The sequence below is a fragment of the Cyanistes caeruleus genome, chromosome 7 (assembly GCF_971803275.1).
Source record: "Cyanistes caeruleus chromosome 7, bCyaCae1.hap1.1, whole genome shotgun sequence".
In the NCBI taxonomy this organism is placed as follows: domain Eukaryota; kingdom Metazoa; phylum Chordata; class Aves; order Passeriformes; family Paridae; genus Cyanistes; species Cyanistes caeruleus.
In genome coordinates, this window is record NC_141707.1 from 41,085,052 (window position 1) to 41,107,393 (window position 22,342).

Below are 22,342 nucleotides of genomic sequence, written 5' to 3' on the forward strand. Positions count from 1 at the left end.
CGGCATTTTGGGGTTTTTTTGTTGTTTTTGTTTGGTTGGTTTTTTGTTTGGTTTTTTGGGGGGGGGAGGGGATTGTTTTCTGTGGGCTTCTTTTAGAGGAGGGTTGGGATTTTTTTCCCCTAAAATATGTATTTCACTTCTAAAACATTATGAGGCTTCCATACTATCATGGATAGAAGTATCTTACAGATTGCTGAAACAAGTTTTAAGTAAAAGTAAAACATGTTTATATTTCTGAATCCTGGGGAGTTCTGAATCCTGCGTAGAAGTTTAGTTGAATTCTGTAGGGAGTTTCTTATCCATGTCAAAAAGTAAATTGAGTATTTTCATACTAAAATAACAACTTGTTAAAAATTGTAGGGGCAGCATGGTAGCAGTAACTTTTGCAGGGGTTGGAATGTGGGGCAGCTCGTTGCCAGCTGCTCCTCGTAGGTTTGTGGAATCACTGCCATTTTCCGTGTTCAAGCTGTACACTGCTGGATTTGGAATGAACTGCTGCTGAATTGACAAGATTAAATGAGATCATTTGGAATTGTGAATTTCATGCTTAGCACATTAGTTTTCAGTGTTTGGGCTGAGAAAAGGTCTTGCAGGAAAAGCCACTCATCAATGCAGTTTTTCAAAGTAACTGGAATACACTGATTTTAATGCCTTTGCTAAGGCAGAAGCACTTGCAGCAGTGGCTGTTTTTTAGTTTGTTCTTTGTTCTAGCTGTTTGTGACACTTTGAGATGGGCAACTTTTCACCTTTTCTTTAGTAAATAGGTGACAGATTAAGAATGATTAGATATGCTTTCAGATGGATAATAACACATCTCTTAGGTTTCCCTAGGTGTTTTTCCAGAAGTGTTGCTTATTCAGGACTTCAGCAAAATCTTTTCCTTTTGTGTAAATGTATTGAATTGTACTGTACAAATAGACAGTGTGCACCTCAGTTTTTTCATTCATTATTGTTTAAGTACATTTTTTTTACATTATTTTTGAGATGTTTTTTATAGGGCTTGGGAGCAGGGAGCAAACCTCTATGTTTTTGAGATGGAAACAGAAGGAAGAATGCATTCTGCCTATTTTTTATTGCATGTTAAAACATCTTTTTGAATGAGAACTATTGATATTAAGTCTTGGAGGTTTCTTTACAGTTCAGATGTGTAGTGCTGTATATTCAGTAATCTATGAAGGCATGTCACTTCATGGAGATACCTGAAAAGAGACTTGTTAAATGCACTTCCAGTAACTGGGCACAAACTTTTCAGTCTCACTTTGAAATTCTGATTGGCATGCATCTAGTGATCAGTTAGGTGATAAATGTGTGGCAGTTCTGAATTGAAGGTAGTACTTTTTGTTGAATGGACTCCCAAGTTTGGCATCAGTGAAACAAAAATCCTGGTTGACATTTTGTTGAATGTCTGGAAGAACTGGGGCTTTCTTCCAACTCTCTTAGTATTGTGTTCAACTGCATAGGTCACTCTTGCCTATTTAATCCCAGAACTTTGAGGTTTAGAGTTTCTGGTGTTTACCAGCATTTTTAGTTACAGTGAGTCAACTCTGACATGTCAACTTCCTAAATGTCTTACTCTAGCACAAATTTAATGCCAATCCTGTCTCAGGTGAAATAGGTAGCTCATTTCCTTTATCAAAATTCTCTTTACTTCTTTATCCATATGATGACCTAGAAGTTAATTTTCCTTTCTACTTTGGAGTGTTAGGCTTCAGAGGAGAAACTCCTATTGGAAAAGAGCCTATGTGGACCTCTGTGTGCCTCTGACATGTAGTTGGTTTGGATTATCAGTTTGTCTGCTCAGCAGTGACTGAGCCCTGGTGCCCAGCTGGCAGAGCAGTACCCTCAGCTCCAGCACTGACTTGAGCTGCCCAAGCGTTGTCACAAAGCTTCTAGAGAGAATGTGTCAGAGGCAGTCTGGGAATGCCTCCATTCTTCCCTCCTGCCACTGGCAACAGTAAGCTTTCTATAAAATGCTAAAATTTTGATCTCTCATCAGCTAAAGCAGCACTAAACTGTTGTACCAGACCAGTGAACAATGCATGCTTAAAAGTATTAAGGGCTTTAATGGTCTGCTGCTGTTGAATACAGAGTAAGTGTGATCAGCCAGTAATTGTAGCTGTGTCATCTCACATCCTGTAATCTGCGATTCTCTCTACACTGTCCAATTTTTTTATCTTTTGTCTTCTATTTTGGAAGATACTGAGATACTAAAAGCATGCAAATGCAGTTGTGTGCGTGAGTAAACTTAATTTTTACAGAAAATATTAAGGTTGCTCTAATATGGTTAGTTAGAAGTACAGGCTTTTTCTGCAATAGATTCTGGTAGAGAATTTAAATATTGGGTCACTACTGTATGACATCCATTTTGGAAAATATGGTATTCAGTGTGGGTTTCAGTTGTCAGTTGCTTGATCTAACTCTGAAATATGGCAGGTGGAAACAGAATTCTGCTTAGATGAGTGCAAGAGGTTAACGTGAAGGAAGGTATAAATCAACTTCTGTTTTGTTTGTCCTCTTCTATATTGTTTGTATCAGGAAAATATCCAAAATATAATAGCCTTTTCTGTAGCACTATGTGAACTCTCACAGGTGATAGAAGTTGTGCAGCTTTGCATTGTGGTTGCAGTTGAATAAAAAATAGTAAACACAAAGTAAAAATATTCCTCTCAAATGCAGACTACACTTTCTTATATGAATAACTTGAGCTATTGAAAGAGGCTTAGCTCAATTGTTCAACAGACAATACTTTTGTGATAAGAATATATTTCATAGTTCAGCTTACAATTACCTTCATAGTATTTCATAGACAGTGACATTTGGCACTTGAAGCAACTTAGCATATCCCAGTGTTACTGCAGCCAGGAGTACCAGGCCATCCTAGCCCAGTCTTCTGCCACAGCAGCCACTGAGAGCTGGTCAAGTCAAGAAGCTGCAAGAGATGCCTTTGTTTATTGGAAGCATTGTCTCCTCTGATGTCCAGCTGCCCAGTCTGGGTCTGGCTAGCCAGGCATGAACCACTCAAAAGGAATCTGCCTCTTCTCTTCACTGCTTGTGCAATTGCTGCTGATTTGTGCAGAGCTGTCACTATGAAACCTTTTGCTAGCCACATGGACCACTGTTGTTTAAAGTTGTCCTTGTTTTTCCAGAGGTGTTCAAATCATGACAGGACAGGACAGTACATTCAGTGTGGTGAATGTAGATTGCTCATTCTCATCTATGTTACTGAGGGATAAAAGTTCCTCATTAACATAAATGAAAAAGGTGAAACTGCAGCATGGTATCGTGACAGGATGCAGATAGAAGGCACAGAATTGCCCCTTAACCCTCTTTTATTATCCAATGCCTGCAAAAGGAGAATGGCAGTTTTCACAGTCAGTTGTGCAAACAGCATTCGCATTACTTACTTGTTTTCAAATATTTGCTGGCAAGAGCCCAGCACAGTGTGTTGGTGGTTGTTGTCCCTTGCCCTGAGCCACCAGCTTCTCCGAGACACTCAGCTTTCACACAGAAAGAGGATTCAGCTGCCAAGATTGGTGTAACAGGCCTTGCTGTCCCTTGGCGCAGTGAGATGTCACCCACACGAGGTTCCTGCTGGGCAGAGCTCGCCACGGAAGAGCAGTTGGTCACCTGGTGTGAGCACTACAACACCAGCACAGGGTTTGGCCTCCTCCAAAAGGAGATGACACAGCTCTAAAATGTTCTGGGCTCTGCCTTTCACTCACGGCAGCCTGTCTGCCTGCAGTTAGCACAGCTGCTTTCCAAAGTCATTGCTTTCTTGCCCCGTGTGTGTGTGCTTCCTGATCCAGAGCAGGAATTGTGGTTAAAGCTGTCTTTTATTGTAGTTTCATATTAGGAATTATGGCCTGTGGGTTTGCAGTGGAATTTTAGCTTATGAACATAAAACCTGCAGTTTGATAAGGTGATTAAGTAGTTGCTCCTAAAGAGGTTTATAGAATTACGGGTTGGTTTTTTTTTTCCCCTCAATGTATGTTGAATAATTTTGAATAAAAGTAGTTCTGGCCAAGCCAGTGTAGTGTGTCTGTATGAGGATTGGTTTCTCCATGGGATGCAGTATGGCAGTGTGTTTTGTAATTCATGTCTGTGATTTTACTGTGTGCTTGCCACATAAATGCTCTGCTCCAAATGCTAATAAGCTTATTAAGAGTTGCATTTGAGTCCTGCAATGCCATTTTGTCAGTAGCCAGTGCTGTAGGAGTCAGTGAGTTTGTGCTCCAGGCAGCGGCTCTGTGCAGGGAGTGTCCTGTTTGAGGAGTGAGCTCTCCCACTGCTCCCAGAGAAGCTGGATAGAGAAACAAATTCCAATAGATTCCTGCCAGAACTAGAGTGCTGTCTGATAGATACACATTGTGGAGATATGTCCACTCAGAGTGGTATAAACTTTCATCATAAGGAAGCATAAGCTAGAAAGGTGATCAGTTAGAGCTGATAAGGACTTAGTTTTCTATAGTAATAATAATAATATGATTTAAGGTAAGAGAAGAAAGTTTTAAAGCATGAGGTACTCCAGCTGTAAAAAAGATGATGGCTCTAAAACTATCCATCTTGTGTATTTTTGCAGGTATATAAGACATATCACCTGCTACAGATGTCAAATTTAAGAAGGCATGTACAAAAGTCAGCACTTACTGTTTCAAAGTTTCAAATGAATGGCTTCATTGGACTCCCAGGCTGGGCATGCCAGAATGTACTCAAACTAGAAAAGAGAGCTGGATTTTTTTTATTATTATTATTATGCTTGCACTTGCAAAAGCATATTAGATCTTCCTAAGCATCAGAGTGATTTAAAACTGGCAGATGAGTTGCAGGCCTCTTGCCCCTCTGCTGTTCAGTGCACTATGCAGTTTGTGGCTTTCTGGTCAATGCCAAGACAGCGAGGAACAATGTAAACAGGCAGAGATGGTGTTGTTCCCAACTCAGCAGTGCAAGTGTCTCTGAAGTGGTCAAATGAGGCTTGGTGGTTTTTTCTCCTATTTTTCCTTATCTCTGTTTTTTTTGGATAGAATACAAGTGACTTTTGCTTTTCAATACAGTTTTAATAAATGAAGTTAATTTATTGCTTTATGCAATAATATACACTTATGTCATTCACCTCTTCTACTCTCAAGAAAAATAGAAGTATAGTTCTTGTTTTAACTGCCTTTGAATTTTTGTAGTGTGGGCCAAAAAATAGGGATTTTTATTTAAATGGGCAGTTTATTAATTGAGATGTTATGCAGCAAGACATTTTATAGAATAATGTGTTCATTAATGCCTCTATCTGTAATGAAAAGGGAAATTAATAGAGATTGGTTGAATAGAAGTAATTAATGGCTAGCATGTTTTATTTTATTTCTCTAATTAAAAGATCAGTAAATAACAATAGGTTTGGGTTGCCGGTTTGCATCCATTACATTGCTGTTTAAATACTGGTTTAATATTAAGAACAGGAAACATGTCCTGGATGCAAACCCACTTTTTCTGGGCAAAATTTGAGATGTTAGGATGTTTATTCAGTTTGGTTAGGGAGTTTTCAGAAATGTTTGGATGTGTCCAGAATCTCTCGTATCCTCTGGAAGGGCAGTCAGCTCTCTGTGTGTGTGTGTGAGTGACATCCAGTTTGGTGGAGGGGTTCAGATCAGACCTTCAGAAGTCACTTTTTCAGTTTTGTAATCTAATCTAGTCATTTTGGGAGCAGGGTGACTGCTGTTTGCCTTGGGCCCCAGCTGCCAGCCTGATGGCATAGGTACTAATTAGCCTTCTTTTGGGGGATTCTTGGTATCATTGTGTTGTTGGTAGAAAAATCTTTACTTCTTAGAATAGTTTTCCCTACACTTACTCTGAGCCTCCTATTGTTAGTTCCAGACTCCTGGGGGCTGTGGAAGCTCTTGAGGCCCCTGCAGAGTGCTGGGACAGTGCTGGATGGAGCACCCTTCATTGTGCAAAGGGGCACAATCTGCAGGGAGTGGAGAGTGGCTGCTGCAAGGGAAGTGGTTCCCCCATTCCGTGATGTGGGGTGCAAAGGAGCAGTTTGCAGGAGCTGATGTCCCTGGCTCCATACAGCTGCTGGGCAGGGCCTTTACATGAGGCACACTCGGGAGAAACCTCAGCAGTCAATTGAGCTTTCACATCAAATGAGAGCTCTGTGTTGCACCTGACCTCTATATAAGACTTGCTTGGTGCTTCATCTGATTACTAAATATTAGTGTTCATCCATTTTTATATGGTTTACTTAAACTTCAGAGTGTTTACTGTATCAGTTTGAAATATAACCCTTTCCTCTGGTCAATAAAAGCCAACTGAGGAGAAAAACACCCTCAATATCCTTTGATGTGATGTAATCTGGATTTCAGAGAGCCATAGGAAATGGCTCCAGATTTCAGTAAGACCCATCCTGTGTAGCACTGGTATTTCCCACATCACCCTTGCAGCATTGTGTTCCAAAAGCATCTTACAAAGACTGAAGAAGTTTGGTGCCCTTGACCAAGAAATACAAAAAAAGCTGAACTCAGAAAAGGTGAAATAGCACATATCTACACTCAGACAGTAATAAATCTTAAGGTTTCCAACTACAGTCAGAATGTAGGATAGCTTAAGATTTGAAGGTTTATGATTGGAAAGGTTAGGATATGACATTTTCTGATTTCCTTGTTTATAGATTAAATTGAGGACTGATTTTATAGGGTGTGTTAGACTGATTTTGTTAGACTGTGGTAATGTAAGAAGACACAAAAATTTTAATTGCAGGAGAAATAAAACTCAAGAATGCTTAAACATGTTTTTTTTTCTGTAACAGGTGATAAATCAATATTTGCATGAATCACTGATTTAATGAACCATTAAATTTCCACTTTTATAGTTTATTCCCCTAAGGAAGAGTCAAAACACAACTGTGATGAATCAGTGATTGTTTCAGAGCTAATCCACACCCATTTTTTAACATCAAGAATGCTTTTCTTTTTATTTTGAAATTTCAGGAGCTTCAATTTCAAAGACTTACCAGAGAACTGGAAGTGGAAAGGCAAATTGTGGCTAATCAGCTAGAGAGATGTAGGCTTGGAGCAGAGTCACCAAGTATCGCCAGCACAAGGTACAGGTCCTGATGACTTTATTTTCATTCGTCCCATAAATTAAAGGCTTTTTAGTGGTGCTTATGTCCTCTATACATATATTTTCACCAATAGCTATTCACCTCTATTAATATCTGAAGGATTAAAAAATGCAGATTTGCTGTAAAGAGTTATGGGACAGTTTCAAGAGGCCTCTCTAACAATTACAGTGTATTCCTGACACTTTCTGAATTCACACCTGGAGAATTAGTGGCTTCCGGGGTCTTCTGGAAACAGCCAGCAAGTCCCAGGACTACCTGGTTTTAGTGGCAGTGCTGGTTAATTTGTCTGGGGGGGAACGTAGGATTGCTTAGGTTCCTGGTACAGGGTCTGGCAGAGTGGGTAGAAGAATCAGTTGTATTGCTGAAGATAGCTGTTAGAAAGGTTGAAGACTGAAAATTACCTCATTTACTTAAAATATTTGTGAAAATGTCTCCTTACCTGTCTGAACGAGAAAAGCAAAATGCTGATTTTCCTGGTTTCCAGTTGCTTGTAAGGTGTAATACAAGTTTATGGAGTGTAGTACATGGCATTTTATTAGAGAAATCTCCCTATATTAAGAAATTTAAAGTTACACAAAGTTTTCTATATACAGCATATAGTTGTAAATGCACTGTTGATGTAGATATTTAAAATGGGAGCTAAAGGACAAGTAAAGAACACATTCAGTCTTTAGGGGTACTCAAATGTGGCTGGCAGCTCTGAGCAGCACGCCCAGCTCGCTGGGAGCAGCCCCTTGCTGCTGCTGCCTCACAGCACAGATGTACTCCAACGATGGAGGCGTAGCCACAGAGGGAACTGGGATACTACAAGAATATCTGTGAAGTACATACATTTTTAACACAATTATATTTTTAGCTTTTTACAGCTTTTCACCATTTTATAAATATTTAATAAATACTACTTAATTTTTTCATGTGTTGCCTTTTTTTTTATGACAACAGCAGTATAGCCAAGAAGGAAGGTAGGCGATGGAAATCACAGCTTTTCTCTCAAGTGGTGCAGTTTAAATCAGAAATACTTTTCACCTTATGGAGTACTTGCAGAGATGATAGGCTTAAACAGTTTCATGTCATGCAAAACCTGCAAAAGACACACTGGGAATTGACCTGTCCAGTCTAGGAGCTGAAGATCATAATTGTGTTCACATCATTTTTTTAAAAATAGCACACTGCTTAACAAAATCAGAAATGTACGATTTTCCTAGATGTCAGTGTTGTTCCTGAGGGGTTGCTGTGCTGTGCACAGGTGCTGGCTGAGGCCTGGCTGGGAACCTCCACAGCCCCTCGTGCCTTAGCAGAGCAGCCATGTCACTGGGAGGGATGCTGCCCCTGCTGAAACCTGGAAATTCAAAGCTGAGAAGTCTTTGAGAGCTGCCACATGAAAATGTAAAGCAGTGCTGGTGACCCTTAGCGTGTTTTGTCTCTAAATGACTTAATGCAAAACCTTTTCCATTTATCATATTTTTATTTTTTCCAGATTGGCAGCTGGTTCAGTTTTGTATAAGATGGTTTTGAACTAAAGCAGTGAAATGGCAAGGAAAAGGTGTGAAATTAAGAAAGGGGCAAAACCAAAAACCAAACAACAAAAAATCAAATTAATCAAAACCTTAAAAAAACCCCAAACAAACTAATCCAGGGCTTTAAAAATACAATTAAGGAAAAAAATCAAAAGGGTAAAAGAAAAGGCATAAATGGATTTCAGCACAGTTTGCATGCATGCTCCATCTCCAGTTAGCAAATACTTGTGTTACTGTCATATTTGTCTTTGTCTTCTCTAATTGAAAACTGTACATCATACCAAGCTGTTATGAGATTTCTGATAGAGGAATACTTCTGCATGTCTATTCTACTAACCTAATTCTTTTCAAAGGATAGTAGTGGGCTAAATTCACATTTTCTGAAGTGCAGCTTGCCATATGTGGGCTCTCTTTGGATATATTACATGCAGCTGTTGGGAAGAGACAGCATTGTGACTGATTCCAGCAGCAGCTTGGCATGGGCACTGCAGTGTGTCACCACAGTGCCTTTTGAACACTGGGTTGAAATGCACTGGACTTACTGCTCAGAGCTGACAGATTTGCTGTCTTCAAAACATTGCACCTGCTAGGTGACAATATCAGGCGATGACATTAGTAGGTGATGTATGCTGGACTTGTTCCAAAATCATTTCGTAAGAGTTAAGTGCTTAACCAGCTAAAGCATTGATGAAGCAGCTTTCCTCCTGTGACCCATGGTCAGAGCAGCCTTTTTTCATTCCTACATTCTGTGCCTGTAAAGGAAGTTGAAGTAGTCAGGTATGTTGGGCAGGGATGTGCTCTGGGTTATAGCCTTGTGTGTGTGATGGTAAAGTGTGTGCTGCCATTGCCAGCAACGCTGAGCCATGCTGCCTCAGGGTAAGGAATTGAGTTTCCAAAAAGTCTGAAGAACAACAGAGCAAAAGGGCAAGAGTGGGAAACTTGGTATTCAGGTGTTGCATGAGAATTCTGGGGCCAGAGGTTGACTTTCAGACACGTGAAGTCTGCATTGGAATTCTCCTTTTACTTGAAGTCTCATTGTAACTCTAGTTTGTGCTAGCATGTGTCTTTAGCACGATTTAATAGAAATATTTTGTTTCCAAAAAGTCTCCTAAATGGTTGTTTTCATTTTGAAAATAAGTATCTCGTGCTGTTCATGTTGCTGAGCTGATTTTTTATAATCGGTAGCTGTGGTAGAAAGAAGTAAAACAATACTCCTTTAGAAATTGCTGCATCTTACCCAAAATCCCAGTCTCAAGCTGATATTTAGACAAAATCAAATCTGATGGAATTGCCTGTTTTTCCTTTAAAGAGCTTTTTATTTGGGAAACAGCAGCTTATAACCACTGCAAAAAAAAGTTGTATTATTCAAAGTTTGATATTTTAAATTTAAAGTGCGGAAATACATTTTTCCCATAAAAATATTTAGAGTGTCTAATGTTAATAAGACATGGATAATTTCTGCATTTGTCTGCAAAGGTGGTTGTGCATCAGTACTACTGTGAGCAAGGAAAGCACATGGCTCGGTGGAAGGACAAAAGGGTGAAGATAGTTTGATAAAAAATCAGTATTGGAAAAATGCAGAAGGTTGGGTTTTACACCTCCCTGGTCTGTGCAGTAAATGGCACTGAAGGCATCTCACTGACCTGGGCTGTGGCACATCTGTCACCGCCTCACTCTGAGTTGTAGCTGTCTGTCAGGGGGTTTGACTTGTTCTGTACAAAAGATCAGAATTCTCTCTGGAAAGCTGGAAACTGAAAAAACAGTGGAAAAAAAAGAACAAATCTCTAGAGGCCTAGGATTTTTGAACTGCTTTACGTGTAGAAGGTAGATGCTCTCGAGTGGCAATCCCCAAAGCTCCTTTGCTGGATCTGCCATGAGCAGTACTGCTGCTGTCCGAACAGGGTGTCTGGTGCCAGTGGTACACAGGTGTCTGTGGGCTGTGCACGCTGCTTGTGCTGGGCTGCTGCTGGCACACACTGGTGTGGGCTGTCACTGACAGCACAACACCTTAAACAGGAGCTGTGTGGCAAAGTCGTGCTTGCTCTCACCTGTCCTTGCTGTCACCTGTTGCAGGCATGGCCTGGTGCTGTGATGCACAGGAAGTTACAGTGAATAATTCCCACTGACTAAAAGAAACTTGATAACCAGTGGTTTTGTTGTCAGGTGTAAAGCACTGCAGAGTGGTATTTACATGGACTATTGAAATTTTATCTGCTGGGCGGTTTTGTAAAGTTTTCTATGATTAATTAAAACTACAATAAAAAGTCCAAACCAACCACGTGGTTCATCGGTGTGATAATTTTTTTTCTTTCTGCAGCTCTACTGAGAAGTCATTTTCCTGGAGATCCTCAGGTATTATCTTTTATGTACAATTTGCTTTAAGCCCAAGTAGATTTATTTTCTTGGCATTCATTGCTTGTTTTGACACAAACAGAACATTTAGCAGCAATGCTACGTATCTTTTCTGAGTGTCTTTTCTAAAGTATGACATTAATGTTTTCTTTGTCACACGTGGACTCACGTGTGTTCCCTATGTTACTGTAAAAGGTGCTTGAGCTTACAGGTAGTTGCAAGTGCTTTTCTTGTATCTTTATGTGCTTTTGTATTTCTGTGTGTGCTGTGACTCTAACACAAGGCTTGTCATGTATTGGGTCTTTCTTGTACTTAATTAAGATTTACTTGTGAGTCTGCCCCCTGGCAGGTAAGGAGTATGAAAAAATACTGCATGTTTGAAGCTTGAAAACTGTTTGGTTTCAGTTATTTTCTTTTTACAGATGTTCTTACTTAACTGAGAAAATCTCTAATAAGTGAAGGTTTTTATGAGAGTGCTTTTTCTACTTTTTTATCTCGGGATAGCATGAACTTTCTTTCCAAAAGAAGCATTTTTCTTGTACTGCTACATCTGCTCCTGGTTATATTGTGGGAGAGGGTAGGACTGTATCTGCAAGGTGGCATTCCCTGGTCTGTTGGAATAATCCCTCCTGCCCTCGACAGACCAGAGCACGGAGCTCTGACAGGTTGTGTGCATCAGTTGATGTTGGACATTGTGGAGTCGCTCTCTGAACTCCACGGGCTCTGGAGTGATGGGTGCAGGACAGGCACAGCCAGGGGCTCCTGAACGTCCCTTGTTGTGCTGTGTGTCCGTGTGCTCCTGTCATGCTGGCCAAAAGTGGCCCAGTGCAATCCCAGTGCAGCTGGCCTTGGAGGTGGGAGCTGCATGAGCCCGGTTCTGCAGAGCTTTCCCATCCCACTCGTACAGGGGCCGTCTGTCCTTAGAGCTGAGTGACTGCTGCTCAGGGACCCTGCCTGCTGCTGCTTCTTCAATCAAGCATATTCATAACTACCGTAATTGAGATTACTTTATATGCCATTCCTGGGTTTTGTTTTATTTGGAGATTCAGCTCTTAAACTTGTGCATAATTGTATCTTCATGGTTTCTGTTGCTGCAGCTGAGGTGAGGCACATGTCAGTTTTTTTCCTTTATTTTAAAGCAAATATTCTCAACAGCCTACTTGTACTGCCACTGAACTTTTGTTATTCTTGGTGGTGCTTTTCAGGTATTCTTTCAGCAGTGGTTTTAAACAGAAGTCAAATTTGTTTTTTCAAATAATCAAGAAACAAGTCTTACATATTTTTCGGTGTGAATGTTGGTTTTGTTTGTTGGAGATTTTTTTAATCACACTGTTTCCCCTGGTTTTATAATGTCCCAATGACATTTCACAAGTGGTATAGATTCCTTCTGAGAGCTCTCAGTTGTTGTTTTATTATTTATTTCAGCCAGTTACATTCCATTGCTTTATTTCCTCTTCTGATTTTCCTATAACTTACTTTTCTCCTTGACCTTCTATCCTTTCCCTTTCCCTTCCCTTCCCTCTTTCTTCTCTTTTTTCTTTCTCTCTCTCCTTATTTCTTTCTCCTTCTTTCATCCAGCTCATGTTTCTATTTTGTCCTTTAATTCTCTCCTCACATTTGTGTGTTTTTCTTTAGAAATCTCATGTGCACATCCCTGCTAAGCAGTCACTTGACATATGGTCAAAAATTCTGCTTCTATTTCAATGCTCTATGTGTTAATGCAAACCTAGATGTGTATTTCGCTCATGTCTGTATTCAAAGTAGCCTTTCCTGAAGTACTTTCTCAGAAGTGAGCATGTTGGGAAAAAAAACCTATTTCTTGCTTTGAATTTCCTGATTTACATTTCATTTCCTGTTTACATTTATACTGTGATTGTGGCTTGCTTGTAGGTTTTATTACCCAATTCACCATGGATCTTTGTTTTGTAGAAGTGTCACTAGATGCTGTTTTATGAATTGTAATCTGAAAATACTGAAGTTAAAGATGGATAAAAGCACTGCCTTAAATCACCTTTTCTATGACTGTAGGTAGTGGTTTATGTCAAAAGCATCACTGGATGATAAGATGTGACTGTAGCTGTAATTGCTTTCTGCATCAGTAGAATTATACAGAATTTTTCAGATATAAAGTCATGTTGTTTTGCAGGTGCCTATAAATAGAGTATTAGATCAGCCATTTATAAGAAGGCTATTCTTTTATTCAGGGCATTCCTCCTGTTTTATGGTAGTGGAGTCAGATAGACAACAATTCATTTTATTGTGCATTCTTGCCTTTGTTAAACAGTCTAAACAATCTTTATTTTTTAGCCCTGTGAAGGCTTTGGTGGGCAGTGTGTGATGGGAGCGAGGTTGGGCTCAAAGCTCTGTCCTGGGAACATCTGCACTCAACAGCACAATTGGACCTTATTCTTCCTCTATCTCACCCCAGACTGATTGTCAGTTTGACATTGATTTAGTATCATGTAATATCCAGTAACTGAGATAATAGGGCCTTGTATTAGATAAACAAAAAGCTTGAACATTAAAGTATTGAAGCTGGATGTAATCCTAATGTAACGTCCAAGTCCTCCAAGTGTTTCATTCCAAAGAACATGGAACACCCACTGGTGGCTGTTACCATCTGGTGTTGAGCTGGTGTAACAGGCTGTGAAGTGAGTTCTTGCAGTGTTGGTTCTCTGGATCATTTCTAGGCATACTGATGTTTAAACTAATGGAAGTGTAGTAGCACTTCTTATCAAATCTTAATTAAATTTGGTCATAATATTCTAGTAAATCCTATTCTAGTAAATTAACTAGCGTCAAATTTTACAAGCTAGTTTTGACCCAAGAATTTACTACTGGTAAATAACTGCTGACAGACTAGGATTTCTAAGATTTATTGATTTTTTAAAAATCTGACTAGTGTTCAAGTTCAATTCTTCATAAATACCAATTGCTGAGTAATATTTTTAGTAGGCATGTTCCATTATGGCTCCTTATGCAGGTAGTGAGACATCAGCATTTTGTGTCCAGCCACTAGTAAAAGCCAGAGCAGCAGGTATCTCTGCCCAGAGCCCCCAGCTCTTGGAACAGAGTCCTCAGGGCTGAGCTGGTGCTCCTTGGCACATTCCCTTTGGGTTCACTCCAGGCCCATTCATGAATTTCTGCAGCAAGAATTCATTTCAGGTGTTACCTTTAAACATAACCTCTGTTGCCTACTCTTCTTCCTCAGGGAGCTTTATCTTGAATATTAGGGAAAATTCTTCATGGAAGGGCTGTCCAGCCCTGGCACAGCTTCCCAGGACAGGGGTGGAGTCCCCATCCCTGGAGGGATTTAGAAGCTGTGTGGATGTGTCACTTTGGGATCATGGGTCAGTGGTGGCCTTGTGCTGGGGGAACCACTGGGCTCAGGGGGCTTTTCTGACTTAAACCGTTTTGTGGTTCTGTACTGCATCTCTGCTGCCTGCATAACATGATAACAGAATGCTTAATATTTCTCTTAAAATTATGTTGATTCTGTATCCTTATCTTCGTCCCTTTTTCCAGACTCTTTAACTTTCCTTCCTTTCTTCATAGAAGCATTGCTGTGCCTCCTTTGCCTTGCCTTACAACACTGTCATTTGCCTGTACAGTTCAGTTGACATTCCTGGAACTGAAGTTAGCTTAAGAGGCAAATATTTAGATAGTAGTTTACTATGTAAAAAAAGTGTATAGGAATTTGCAGCAATTGCTGTTCATAGTACAGAAACAGGGATGAAATTCAGCTCACCCTTTAATATCTGGAGGTGTTGATAACAGGCCCTTAAGACAAGGGTAGCTGTCCACTGGGCACTGCAGCACACTTGCACAGTGTTTCTATTCCTCAGAGTGTACTAGGTAATCAATTAATTTTTCATTAAAATAGGTTGCAAGGTATATTTGAAAAATTAGAATTGTAGAACTACATCGAAACTTTCAGGTAACAAAATTCTCAGAGATGTATATTAGCATTCTGTTTGTTGTGTTTGGGAGATGTTGTCTGTCTGCCAGTAAGCTGATTCAGCCTGGTGTAAGTCCTTCGTTAGTATGTATGAGAAAATGATCATTATTGAGTTTGCAGGAGACTTGCATATGAAACACTGGATTTATATAAATAATTTATTCTTTCAGATCCTCCGCCCACCAGTGTAAGCAAACCCCAGGTGTCAGAGGGTGTTCACACCAATGCCTATGATATTAGGACAGAAGCAGAGCAAGGGACTCTCTACTCACCAGAGCAGACATCTCTCCATGAAAGTGAGGGTCTGTTGTGTGCATTTTAAATATTAGAATATATTTCTGTATTGACAGTATAAAAATGTAATGCAGTTATGAATGCAACAAATAACAAAATCATATAATTCTTGATGAACTTGTTCGATGATTTTATTCTTATGCTGGCTTCATATCTACAGGGTCTGTAGGTAACTCCAGAAGTTCCACACAAATGAACTCTTACTCTGACAGTGGTTACCAGGAAACAAGCAGTTTCCATAACAGCCAAAACTTGAACAAGTCAGAGATCAGACAGCAGCATTCCCTTGGTGGAACCCCCGGCAACCATGTGGTGAGGAGCTCACGCGCCGAAGGGCAGACGTCAGCGCAGGTACTCTGACCAGTGCACTGCGCACCTGTGGCTGTGCAGGGGCTCTGGAGGCAGCAGCTGTACAGCTGGGCCCCCTTTGTATGGGCTGCAGTCAGGGTTACAAAATTAGTTCTTGTTTAACACTCGCTGCTTACAAAGTGGGAATGGCTTGCAGCGGAGACTGGTTCGCTGGGATCAGCACATGGGATCTGGGTCATTCACAGGAGCTGAAGTGAAGCAGCACTCCTGACTGCACAGAGCACTGCTATTATCATATCAAGAAAGTATCACTCACTCAAAATTCATTGTGAAATGGGGGAAAACCTTCCTGGAAGTGAGCCTGTATGTAAGCGTAGCTCTTAAAGGAAGATGCTGCTTGTGTTCCTGTACATTCTATGGTTTCTAGCTTTTGCCTCCCTTTTCAGTAAATGGAATAATAGTAAGACAGTAATTGTTAGGATGTTTATGGATTATACCAGTACTCTTTATATTACTGTTCCTGAGTTTCTGGAGTCATTGAGTAGTGAGGAAGGAAAGCAGAGGTGAAGATTAATGTAGCAAGCCAAATGAGAAAGAGGTGGTTTTTTGATGTTAAATTGTCATTTTATATATTAAGAAGCACTGGTTAGAAAAAAGTTACAGGGAAACTTGAAGGAATTAGGTTTAGGGTAAAAGCTACATTCCAGCTGCCTGTATATACCATTAAGTTGTGTGAGTTTCCTGCTGGCTTCTCCATCTTATTGGAGAGCAATATCTGCCATGTGACCTAAATGATAAATCTCATAAATGTCTGTGATGTTCAACAGCCTTCAGCAAATACCAGTACCAACCGTGTGATGCGACGGGTCAGCTCGGTGCCATCCAGAGCACAGTCTCCCTCCTACGTGGTCAGCACTGGCGTGTCCCCGGCGCGGGGCTCGCTGCGGACGTCTCTGGGGAGCGGGTACGGCTCTCCCAGCGCTGCTGAGCAGAGATCCCTGCCTTCCCACGCCTACTCCTCCACCACCCTGCCCGTGCAGCGGGCGGGCTCCCCGTACGCCGTGCACAGACCCGGCTCGCCCTCGGCCGTGCGGCGCGTTGGCTCGCTCACCTCCCGGCAGGCAAACCCCGGCAGCGGCGCTGCCCAGTACCAGGCAGCAGGCAGAGTCGGCTCTCCTCTTGCCCTTCCTGATGTGCAAACCAGAGTGGGTTCTCCATCCCAAACTCAGCTGGGATCCTCTTCCCCAAAGCGCTCTGGCATGACGGCAGTTCCCCAGCACCTGGGGACGACGCTGCAGAGGCCGATTCACGACGTGGAGCAGTATGGACAGCAGTACGATATCTATGAGAGGATGGTCCCCCCACGGCCAGATAGCCTCACAGGTGAGTAATGGGCACAGGCACGGCTAAGGCACAGCACACACCACAGCTGTAGAAAACCCAGAATGCAGTCCTGCTGTTGTGGATGAAACCTTGTAGCATTGGGGCACAATTGCCGTGGCAGTGTCAGGTCAGTTGTAAATACTGACGTCAAACACCGTCAATCGCAAGTTCCTCGTGAATACTGACTTCATGATTACTCATTGCTGGCAGTGCATTGAATTAAATCCTATGATTTAAGTTGCTAAATGAAATTCTAAGTCTTACAGAGGCATGTCAACATTTTCAGAGATAAAGTACATTTAAATGTATGTGCAGGCTAAACATAAAGTAAAGCGTACTAGCCTGGAACTAATTTTATGTCTAGTTCTTTCCTTAAAATGTGACATATATATACTTTTAACTTATTACCACTGAATACTGGGGTTTTTTTCCATTAATATTTCTACACTACCTCATACTTGAAGTTAAATATAGGATAACCATTTTAATACTAGCTTAAAATAGGGCCCTTAAAGGTAGAATCTATTCTTCGGAGAGGCAGTTCTTTTTAACATGCAGTTACTTTACATTTTAAGTTTTGTGTGTTACTCATTTTGTTCTGACCTTCATCTGAATGAGCACAGACAAGGTGATTTTCCAATTAGACCGTGTGCCCTTTGGAACAGATGGCAAGTTCTGGTTTTTCTTTTGAACCCTTATAGTGCAGGAAATTCCAAAATGCTCTTATCCCTCAGGAAAAGATAAAACATGTCTTCTCCCTCGCCTCTGTTTGCAAGACATAATAATATGCCAGTTTGATAAGGGGTTGGGAATGAGTTTGATGGGAAAGGCCCTACTGCCCCCTTTGCATGCTCAAGTCCTTCTGTTCTCACCACCTGTACTTGTGTTTTCTTAGTGATGGCCCAAAGCTTTCCTTGTAGACATTGTGGCAGAGTAGGTCTGGGGTTTTTGGGGTGGGAGGATATGCAGATGAAGGATACATTTGGTTACACATCACTACTCCATTGAAGTTTTGAAGTTTTTCTGTAATCTCAGTCATTTCATTGTTCTTGCATAGCTCATTTCACATATTCTGTTGCTTTGATAAGTGTCAAAGTTTTACTGCCTGCAGTAGTAATGCCAAAGTTGAGAAAGTTGTATATATTTAAAATGAAATATAATATATATATATTATATATATATATGTAATATATACAGCAAGGTGAAAAAAACTCATCCAGCTGCAGCATAGCTATTTATATATACTCATATCATGGACTATTTAAACCTTTATAAAGATTTTTCTCTATGTGCTTACATTTCTTCTGCCACTATCAAGCAGATATTGGCTCTCACTGCTATGGGCTGTTTCAGTTTCAGGATTACAACCCCTTTAGGCTGTGCCCTTTGTCACAACAGGATTTCTGTCAGGTCCATAGTTACCCTGTCATTGCTGAATCTGTGCACCACACGTTGACTCAGCTTTTATTCTCTGTGGTTTAGACTGTAAACGATACCAAAAAAATTAGGTCGGAAAGTTGTCTGGGCAAGCGTATGGACAAAATTTTCATCAAGGAAATGCTGCTTTGTCAGTGAGCCTTTCAGTATGGGCCATTTAATAATGGAAAAAAATGTAATGAATAAGCCTTTGTAAGTGGTAGGTTCAAACAACACCTTTTCTTGGCTAAAGGAAGAAAAGTTCAATCCTGACAGCTCTGTTGCTTTGCTGAACATGGGCCACTAGGCATGTCCCTGTGCTTGCTTGCAGGCCTGAGGAGTTCGTACGCGAGCCAGCACAGCCAGCTGGGGCAGGAGCTGCGCTCGGCGGTGTCCCCGGACATGCACATCACCCCCATCTACGAGGGCAGGACGTTCTACAGCCCCGTGTACCGCAGCCCCAACCACGGCACTGTCGAGCTGCACCACGGCTCCCAGGCCGCCCTGTTCCGCACCGGCTCCGGTGGGTCCCGGCCTCGGCTCTGCCCGAGCCGCTCTTGCGCGCCACGGGGCGTAGGGAGCAGGGGGGAGACACGGAATGCCAGTGCAGAAGGAAGAACGAGGGGGTATCAATTAATGCAGACAGAAACTGTGAAGGACTTAAAATAACCTGCAGGAATTAAAAAGCTCTTGGGATGTTTGCAGGGAGTGCCTGGGGCTATACATCACTGCCAGCCTGGGGTCAGAGTGTTTTCTGTTTGATAGCACATGCACGGGTACATCCCAGACAAGTGTATTCATAACACACAGAATATATTGCTTCCTCTCTTCCATGCTCTGTGCATCAACCTCTTATGAAATGGGTTGCTTGGTTTTTGGGGTTTTTTTATTCATCAGTACAGCAAAACAAGAGCTTGCCACTAAAATTACCTACCGCATCTTTCACAGTAAAAATACTGTTTTACACAACTTCTCAACAAAGCGTAATGGTAAATGCTACAGCTGAGGATTGTCTATTGAAAACAAGATACTCCTCTAGCATCTCTTAAAAGTGCCACTCATTTATTACGAAGAGCATAAGCATTAGATTAATATTTATTTATATTAGATTAGGATTTATTTTCTGTAGGCAGAAATGTAGTGCACGTTGCAATGCAATTTGTTTAAGGTTGATTAATAATTTGTATAGTGATTTCCCAAAACTCTTAAAATATTAGAGTGATTTAGTTAAGTAACTCTCTGGAAGTATTTACAGAGAACCGTCCTATTCATATGTCATGTTTTCACAAACTTGAAAATACCTTTTTAATGTTTGCTAATGTAACTGCAATATCAAGAGAACAGAGTTCTGAAGGAGGCACCGGTTTTTGCAGTTCTCCTACCTTCCACAGCCTAGAATAAATGGAGTTTGTTAGGATGTGCCAATGAAGAAATATAACCAGAAACTGGAATTCTTTGTTTACTTGTCTACTTAATACCACTTACCTTGGAAAAACAAGAGCCACCACAACAGCTCTGTTCAGATAGGGAGATGCATGTTCTTGTTCCCAAACCGCTCAGCCTCATCTTTGCTATGATTCATGCGTTACCTTTCGTCAGGGAAAGTGTACATGGAGTTAGGAAAAGAAGAATATCATATAAACAATATGAATTTTTGTTTTCTTGTTTTTTCTTTTGGGTGCAGTTGGTGAATTGATATTATGAACTTTGAAAGCACTTGCACCCAGATTTCTGCTTGTTGGCATGGGATGCGTTTCCTACTTTAAATACTTGTTGGGGGAAGCTAAGGCACAAGTCTGATCCCACCAAACCTTTTATTCTGTAACTAACCTCTCTATTTCCATGGGACACTGAGGAATTGCTCCATGAAGTCTGACATCAGCTTCCAACGTGGAGCACAGTGCACATTTTCAAGACCGACGTTCTTTTGCTTGCGCTGTTAAGTGGGTATCACTCCTTCTCTCAGGCACTTGTTACCTGGTTGGTTTTGACACTGTTTTATCCTAGGCATGGGTAACCTGCAGCGATCCTCCAGCCAGCGTAGCACCCTCACATACCAAAGAAACACCTACGGGCTGCCCGCGGCGGAGCCGCTGCGGACGCTGCCGTTCCGGCTGCCCGAGCCCGGCTACGGCCGCCTGCACCCCGCACCCGATGGCGGCACCACGCGCTCGCCCTCCATCGACAGCATCCACAAGGACCCCAGGCAAGTGCAGCCAGGGCAGAGCGTTCCCTGCACACCCGGCACGGCACGTCTCCGTGGCGTAGTCACCGCTCTACCTTTATTGCCAAAACAGTAAACACGGGCTGCTCCTTGCAGTGAGAAGAAGCAGCTGTTATGCACTTTATTGTTACATTTTTCTTTCATGTTTGTTTTTATGGAGAAGTTATTACAGGAAACACAACTTTGATGAGATTTGACTGGATAATTGCAAATATTTTTTAGTACCCTGTAACACTGTAGTGAGGTTTCTCTTTATATGAATGGGTATCAGGGCTTGAAAATTCAAAAGTACAGACCTAATTTATTTAAATTATATTTTTATGAACAGCCTGCTTAAATTTCAAAACAAAGTAAGTGTTAAAACTATTTATAAATGTGCCATTTTGAAAGCAAACACACATTTCTCAATAATTAGTGGTTTGATGTTGTAGATGTCCGTGCACAGCGTGGGCTTGTGATATATCGGGCTGTGGCAGAGGAGCCTGTTACAGAGCCTCAGAGTGGGCTGTTAGGAAGCAGCACTCTGGAATGAGAGTCAAAGTGACTAGTTTTACTAGAAAGCCAGTTTCCTTTAGGGTTTTCCTATCATTAGTATGGAAAAATAAACCTCTGAATTGTGAAAGTGGGCACAGACCTGAACTTCCCTTTTGTGTGACTGGGGAGACCTGAATGGCCAAGCCAGCGTTAGTCTTGGAGCAGCTTCCCAGCTACTGTTCTTGGAACATACTTTGCTGGGTTTGTTTTGGGTTTTGTTTTTTGAGGATTTTTGGTGGGGTGGTTGGTTTGATTGACTGATTGATTGATTGATTGATTTGGAGAGGTTGGTTTTAGGTTTGTTTAGGAGTTTTTTGTTTACTTGGATTTTTGAGCCTGGGAAAGCTTAAGATACTTTATCCCCCCCCCAGTCCTCCTTTACAGAAGGCAGATAGCTTAGCAAATATTAATGACTGTGTTTCTAAATCTGCAAACTGGGCATGTTTCATGACTTTTCCAGGATTGGTCTGCACAAAATCATTGAGGTTTCATGAAGGAGATATTCTTTAATGATTTTAAATTTACAATCCCTGAATAGCTCAAATAAGGCAAACATCCTGTATCTCATCCTGACAATAACACTTCAGGATGTGCAGGTTTTGTTGAGGTATAATTGGCTTCTGCTTAGGGAGAACATTAAGCACCGAGGGAAAAACGTTGTATGGAAATGATGCCCCTAAGCAGCACTGTTGAGGGGGTATCTTTTGCATTATATAGATAATTTTTGTGAGATTTTTTTTTTGTACGCTGAATTGTTTGAGTTGGTGTTACTTTAGTGATTGTTTGTATTTGTGTGGTCCATAAGCCAACTGAAGCAGATTGGATGTAGTATCCTTTTCCAGTTGGGAGACTAAAAGGTGATGTGACCCACTGCTATCCCATTATGGTTTTCCTTCTAGCCCTCTTACTCCAGAGCAAAACTGAAATTGTTGGAAAGCCGTTAAGCTGCTGCAGTACTTGTGCTTAGTAAATCCCCACAGTTTGTGAGTAACGCCTTCTCTCCGTGTGCTGTCCAATGAAGGGAATTTGCATGGCGAGATCCAGAGCTGCCTGAGGTCATTCACATGCTCCAGCACCAGTTCCCATCGGTGCAGGCCAACGCAGCTGCCTATCTGCAGCATCTCTGCTTTGGGGATAACAAAGTGAAAACAGAGGTAGGTGCTGCTTGTGCTGCTCTTCCAGGGCAACAGTACCAGGAAAACTAGGCCTCTTGCCTCTTCCCTTTTTTTCCATTGTGACACAGTGTT

General features: G+C 41.3%; 1 protein-coding gene across 41 annotated transcripts in view; it reads left to right on the forward strand.

Moving 5' to 3' along the window:
• PKP4 (plakophilin 4) overlaps positions 1–22,342 on the forward strand; it is a 63,386-nt gene that overhangs the window by 28,947 nt on the left and 12,097 nt on the right. For 14 of the 41 annotated variants that reach the window (XM_086896536.1, XM_086896540.1, XM_086896548.1 and 11 more), the window contains 8 exons: positions 6,975–7,087; positions 10,943–10,977; positions 15,106–15,237; positions 15,390–15,580; positions 16,366–16,921; positions 18,669–18,860; positions 20,345–20,543; positions 22,117–22,249. In XM_086896536.1, coding sequence (XP_086752662.1) covers positions 6,975–7,087; positions 10,943–10,977; positions 15,106–15,237; positions 15,390–15,580; positions 16,366–16,921; positions 18,669–18,860; positions 20,345–20,543; positions 22,117–22,249 — 1,551 coding nt within the window. Of the gene's footprint in view, positions 1–6,974; positions 7,088–10,942; positions 10,978–15,105; positions 15,238–15,389; positions 15,902–16,365; positions 16,922–18,668; positions 18,861–20,344; positions 20,544–22,116; positions 22,250–22,342 lie in introns of those variants that run through there. The other 27 variants (XM_086896543.1, XM_086896551.1, XM_086896557.1 and 24 more) reach the window with 6 other exon arrangements.